The sequence below is a fragment of the Magnolia sinica genome, chromosome 1, assembly GCF_029962835.1.
Source record: "Magnolia sinica isolate HGM2019 chromosome 1, MsV1, whole genome shotgun sequence".
NCBI lineage: Eukaryota > Viridiplantae > Streptophyta > Magnoliopsida > Magnoliales > Magnoliaceae > Magnolia > Magnolia sinica.
The window spans coordinates 115598589-115605491 of record NC_080573.1 but is presented as its reverse complement, the minus strand read 5'-3'; the positions used below and the strand labels follow the sequence as shown (position 1 = coordinate 115605491).

At 41.6% G+C, this 6903-nt stretch overlaps 1 protein-coding gene across 1 annotated transcript; it reads right to left on the bottom strand.

Moving 5' to 3' along the window:
• Nucleotides 1-421: 421 nt before the first annotated feature.
• Nucleotides 422-6159, bottom strand: LOC131255078 (ribonuclease 3-like). Its single transcript, XM_058255778.1, has 4 exons — nucleotides 6004-6159; nucleotides 3180-3332; nucleotides 2386-2578; nucleotides 422-877 (listed from the first exon to the last, which is right to left on the bottom strand). Exons 1-4 carry the CDS (start codon nucleotides 6103-6105, stop codon nucleotides 573-575), a joined length of 753 nt encoding a protein of 250 aa, XP_058111761.1. The 5' UTR covers nucleotides 6106-6159; the 3' UTR covers nucleotides 422-572.
• Between the last annotated feature and the right edge of the window lie 744 nt (nucleotides 6160-6903).

Genomic DNA, 6903 nt, shown 5'->3' with positions numbered 1-6903 from the left:
ATCCAAAGAATTAAATCACAAATATTTGTCGGAACAAACCCTGTCGTGGCCCTCATAACCTTTTAATGGTGGACGTCACTCTCCCCTCTATTTTTTGTAGTGGGGTCCTCTCGAACTTTGGATCTTATTCATTTTTTGGATCATGCCCTAATATGGTCTTTCCAAATGGATGGACGGTGTAGATACAAAACACACATCACGGTGTAGCCCACAGAACTTGGAGACGTCAATTCAGAAGGACGGCGTGGTGCGTCTGAAAGTCTTCTCTACAGATAGTCTCCTGCTGTACGGCTGCTAAATCCCAGCCAATGTTTTGTATCCAACGGCTCCAACAGGAGCTCGTATCTAAGCTCCGTGCGGCACGGTGCGCAGGAGACCGGGACTTTTATATATATATGGGAAAAGAAAAGAAAGCAGGCCATAGGTCCCTTCTAATTTTTATTTTATTCCATGGACTAACAAGATTAAGCATACACGGTGCATACAACAAAGCTTACACTAGAAAATCCAACATCACACTGCATTTCCTAACACTGGAGAGCAACGAAAGACACGGTGATAAGCGGCCAAGATCATGCTGATAGTGACGTGGGCATTTGGATGGGGTTGAAAAATAAAGAAGCGTCCTTCAACATATCGTAGCTGAATTTACTGAATGTGACCTTGTCCCCACATGTGGACTTTGGATAGGTTGGGCAATCGATGATTGTGGTACCACTCTTATCCACACAGAACCAGACCTCAGATAGCTGAGATTTTTTAATAATCCACCACGACGTCGTCTCCACGCATTTCAATGCCGTTTTCTTTCCGACTGCATCATTAATGGCGGCATGGAGATAATCTCGGTTGTAGTCGTTGTCGTTTGGCAGGATATCTAGGGAACCCATGTAGTAAAAGATTGAGAGGATTTTCATTAGAACAATTTCAGCCAATTAATATAAAAAAACTAAGGACTGTGAGAATAAAAAATCATTTAAACTCATATTTGTATAATATATAGTCGTGACATATCTTGCATTCAACGGGCTTAATTTTCAGAGCTCTTTCGTTCAAGGTGCGTGACACTGCTGAAACCGCGTCCGTATCAATGGCACATGTGATGCATCGTCATCATTAGCACACGTGCATGTGCCACACACCACCAACTTAGGTGGTGGTTGATGTCAGCAAGTTCTATGGCCCCCACCATGATTTATATGTTATATCTACGCCATCCATCGGCATAAGCCTACAAGTGAGGCAGATTTAAAGCTCAAATGAACCACACAATAGAAAGCAGCGGGGATTGAACGTTTGCCATTGAAAACTTCTCGGGGTTAAGAGAAGTTCCGGATCAATCTGATATTTGGTTTTTCCTCCTTTTCCAAGTCTACGTGAGCATCTAAACAGGCTAAGGTTTCAACGGTGGAAATCATTGTCTATATTGCTTTCTGTGTTGCGGTCTACTTAGCTTTAAATCTTCTTCATTTTTGGACTTAAGCCCCAAGGGCATGTTTGACCCGACGCATTGGACAGAACTAGATGTATTAAATGAGATTTAATCTCAATTTCTATCCAATAGTATGTTTGGATGGCCGGATGCTACTTCATCACATAACACCTCGTGAACTCCACCGGCCTCACAGGCAGCCCGCCATGATGTATAACTTTGATATACCCTGTCTGTACATAAGGTCCATTTGCTACGGAGAATTGGACCAAAACAAACGTAGATTCAAGTCTGCAGTGGACCACACCGTAGGAAGCAGTGGTGCAAAAGACGCCCACCGTTGAAAAATACTTGCATTTCCTAACACTCTCACTAGTTTACAGATGAGGTGGGCGAATCCTATCACCCATCCAGACAGAAAACCCAGATCATTCCAGGCTCTTCCAATCCACCGGAATTCCTGGACAACCACTGGAAGTCCTCCCGTTACCTTAAATCTAATTACATCCCTTCCGTTTCACTCTAACACAGTATTCCAAACTGGCCTAAATGATTTAGCAAGATGGATGTCCAGTGTGAATATAACACATACATCATGGTAGGCCCACAGAACTTGGTGACCTAAACACATCACACACCATGCAGTCTGCTTCCGAGACCCTAGATGCGTGCCAAATCTGCTGGGTCTCTTTATATCGAGACCATTTATCTGGAAGCTCCCACCATATGAACCAGACAAAAATTCAACCGATCAAAGATTGCCTCATGCAAAGGTTTCAGACCGTTGTTTCTAAATCAACTTTTTATGGACGGTGAGTTCTTGATTTTTTTATCTTTTTTTCATGGTGCTCCATCTATGGTAGTATCTCATAGATAAACAGTAGGGATCAGCCCGTTGATGAGGATCCTTTCTGTAAGAAAATTTATGTGTGGGTGCATTGCAAAAAGCTTACCTGCCCTTCTCAGCTTGGAGAGCAAATTGACCGTAGACCGCAGTTGCAAGGTCCTGTTAAAGTACTGCCTTTCGGTCAGCCCGCTACAATTACCGTACGGCTCCCACAGACTTTTCCAGCCGGCCATACCGTTGTTGCTTGGACACGTGATGTTCGGCCAATACGCGTACATGTCGCTGATAAGGTTTCCAACCTGTTGTACGGTTTCAATCAAAACCACAAAACATAAGCTTAAAAAAGAATATCTACTAGGATATGCTTTTTGTCACTGGTTAATGCATTTTCTGATAAGATCAGTCTCTTCTGATCGCCAGATGGACCACCCCTGTAGATTAACCGTCTATTTAGTTTGTACACGTGTACGAACTGATGTGCAGAACGGCCTGATGGAACTAGGCAATTGTGACCGTCTGATGAGTGGCTTGGATCTTGCACAAGGCCACTTTGTTTTGTTGAATGGCGAGCTGGGCCATGTCGATTGCCCCATCAAATTAGCGGTCTGGATCATTAAACCAGGGGGACCCGCTTTCTGTATATGGTTCTTGAGGCTACACGTACTCATGTGATAACTTAGAACGCCTGAACAAGATCTGGACCATTTATCGGGTGGGCCACAGCAAGACATGCCCACCACTGATAATAATGCTTGTACAGTCATCAGGTAGACTACAGTTGTCCAGTCATCCAATGTACAGATGTGGCCCACCTAATGCGTGGACCAGATCCTACACATGCGTTCCCCGTTAGCAAGTGTGCCGTGGATGGCCTCTGATACCAAAGTAGAAAAATCGTACCTCATTAATGTAGAATTTAGTAGGAATATTGCATTTTGGGACGAGCGCTCCCGAATTTTTAGCCTGATACATGCCCTTGATTAAAAAGTCCAGCTCTGGTTTACCTGTTGTGGGAAGGCAGCATCCTTCTTTTTTACAATACGCTCCTGGCCACTGTAATATAAATCCAACGGCCCCAAAAAAAAAAAAAAAAAACAGACGGCTGAGTCATAACCCAAGTTTGTTTATTTATACCAAATAATCCCAAATTGACATTATTAAGTATAAATACATGCTTTGATTTGTTCACGTGAATGTAACCTTAGTTTTTGAAAAGGTAAACTCAGCCCAAAACCATTCCAGCTGAGTCTCAAACACTAAATGGAATTGCATTGGTCCCGTGCCAATTTCACTCAATGTTAGCAAGTTGTGTAGGTCCCACCATGATGTGTGTGCTATATCCACACCGTCCACCCATTTATTGAGATTATTTTAGAGCATGGGCCAAAAAATCATGTAAATATAAAGCTCAAGTGGACCCCACCATAGAAACAACGGGGATTGAATATTTACCGTTGAAAACTTCTTCGGGGCCACATAAGTTTTGGATCTACCTCATTTTTAGGTCCATGCCATAAAATGAGGTTACAAAACAAATGAACGGTTTAGATATAACACGTGTGTTATTATCAATAATTTCAAATGCTGGTAGGTATATCCATTCAATGTTCCACCGTATTATCAACAAAGCATGGCATTAACCTTACACCATGGCAACAGAGGACAATCCCTGCCGTGGGTAATAATTATGTTTCTTTAATCCCATCCCACCTAATCCCTTCTAATGCTACCGCCCAAACAGGCCCTAAGGTAAGTTCCTCAAAAACTTGTGCTAGTAAGTAATGAAGGCCCGTTATTCAGAACCGATTTGAAATCTTCCTACTGTGTTCGGCACCATGAATTGGAAATCAACTTTAATCCAAAGTTGCATGATATATTTACAGGGTTTTGAATTTAATTACTAAATCAATATTAATATATTTAATTAGTGAATGTAAGTAAAGTTTGATAAAATGATTGTAATAAGCCCGCTAAAATATATACTTTCCTAGAAAATGATGAAATTTCAAGTCTCAAATAAGCCACAAGCATAAGATCATGTCTGAGTGATTAACTAATGATTTTTAACCATTGATTTAAATGGACAAGGTTTGGACGGCACTGATTATCATATTAAAGTAATTATAATGATGCAATTGATAATTTAGTTGCTTTGGAATATTATTAGTTGGGTCACGTGTCCAATAATTTAATACTCCAGTGACACACATATTACACATGCCCAAACGACCCCTAATATTAAAATATACATATTATATTATAAATATAATATTTAAAATATAAATACTATAAATATTGTCATCCTTAGCTTGCAAGCTGGAAGATATTCATTTGAGGTCCACCGACTTTAGGACCTGGAATTGTTTAATCAGAAAGTCTTTGGGAATATCTCATCGGACCTAATAAGTGCATGGGCCCCACTTATCAGGACGTCGTGCATATCCTCGGATAGAGGTTCGTATAAATTATTCCCATTGCAGCATTTTGCTGTTGGAAGTGGAATGGGTGGTGACCACTGCATCATAGATCTCTCTTTTGATTGGACTCTGCGACGCTCGCCTAGATGATCTGAAAAATTGGATGGACTGAATGGATTTCTTAAAAATATCATAGTAAGCCCACCTAAAAGTGAGGTAGATCGATCCTGTCCATCCTTTTTGCCAGTTGGATTATCCGACTGCTCTAATGTTACCAAAGCAGCTTTTAAAATATGTGCTGCAGCTAATGAAACGCCCAAGATTATAGACTGGACAGTGCATTTAGTCCAATGCAACCAGGAGCACTATAACTTACAATGCACTGAGACCACTGGATTATTTCTGTGCAAATATTCAACGGACGTGGTTGAGCTGTCCTATCAAACATCTAATTCATTTCAAAATGGACTTTTGAAAATCTCAATTTTAAGACGTTGTAGATTCCCACTAACCATCCTAATGGTATGAGATATGTGCGCACCGAAGCCAGGCGCACGGACATTCGGTGCACTCGGTGTATACGAACAACTCAAATGCACACTAATATCCAACTATCCCACGGGAGAGAATCCACATATTTGCATCCAGGCCATGCGCCCGTTTGCAACCAGCCTAGAGATTTCCGCCTACGGACCCGCCTACAGAAAAACGCTTGCCTGACTGACGTGGACCGAACAAGTTCATGAGGATGAGATCCACCCCGTCCATCAGGTGCACCACCCTGTGTTCGGTCAGAGGCCCAAAAATCAGATCGATTCAATGCTCAAGTAGGCTACACCATGAGAATCACTTGAGATGGGAAGTCCCACCATTAAACTATCAAAATTGTGTGTGGAATCCACGGTGGTGACCATATTCCATCCAATCCACTCATCTAAAGACCGACAACTGGATGAATGGATTCACCAAAAATCAGGGCATTATAACACTCACATAGTCCACATCAAGTGAATTAGTAGTTTTAGCTATGTTTTTAGACCATTCTCTATGGTCTGCCCACCTAAGTATTGAATTGGACTGATAATCTAGAATTCATGATCAAAATATGGCGGCCCACCTGACATACATGTTGGATTGATGCATGTCTATTCCATATAACTCTCATTTAGAGCAAATGAGGCCCCCCGTGTGACCAAGTCAGGCTAGGTGCGGTCCATAAACGGACGGCTGAAGATTGGACTGCACATGCTTCTGAGGTACAATGAGTGTACGTGGACACTGATAATAACATGAGAAGACAAACGTACCATGAGTACATAATAGAAGAAATCGAAGTCTGCAGTTACAGTGGCCGCAGAGAAAAAGAGAATAGACGCGATGAAAGCAGCTGATGGAATGCTAGGTGCCATTTCTTTCCTGATGTTTGAGTGGGAAAGGTGCTTTCTTCTATCTCATTTATAGCCGTGAAACGTGAATATCGTGTGAGCTATCCACACATGCCCCACCTTCAAACGTTAAACATGATTGCGTTACATCTGGCGACGTGGCATATTTTTGAGAGATCTGAGCCGTTGATAGGATTCGCCTAAAAGTTTGGAATGACCCATTTATGAGATGGGCGGCACCTGTACAACAAGTGGGAAGTTCGAGAAACGATATCCAACCGTGCATATTCAACTTAAATGATAGACTCATATTTTTAGTGGAAAGAACTGATTTTTTTAGGATAGGAAACATCCACTGATGGAACTTTTGATGAACGGTCAGGATGTGCAAATACATGTGAAGAATCTGCACTTGTGAAGCGTTTGGAGTTTGGCGCTTGAAGATGGGGGCGTGTAGTAACTATATTACGTATACCCATTATTTTTTTCACAATAATACTCAACGTTGTAAATAAGCATCATTACTTATAATACATTTATTAATATATTGCAGCAACCCCAAAGCTAACGTTGACTAGTATTTTGTTTGGGCGCAGATTAAATAAAAGGGGAGAAGCTTTTTCGATGCAAAAACTGGGGTAGGGATTAGCTGAGTCCCCGGCCTCACCCAAGACGGTGGGGCCCTTACCTCACCTTGATGTACCGATACTATATCCACGCAGTCCATACGTTTTTATATCATTTTAAGTTCATTCATGATCTAAAAAATGAAGCCGATCCAGTAATCAGGTGGAACATGCAATCACTACCAATAAAAGTTTC

Excerpts from the sequence above, each read along its gene's own strand:
- LOC131255078 (XM_058255778.1), bottom strand. The coding sequence starts at position 6,105 with ATGGCACCTAGCATTCCATCAGCTGCTTTCATCGCGTCTATTCTCTTT. Across the intron at positions 3,333-6,003 it reads TCTTCTATTATGTACTCATG|TGGCCAGGAGCGTATTGTAA; the intron begins GTACGTTTGTCT and ends TTTATATTACAG. Across the intron at positions 878-2,385 it reads CTCCAAGCTGAGAAGGGCAG|ATATCCTGCCAAACGACAAC; the intron begins GTAAGCTTTTTG and ends TGGGTTCCCTAG.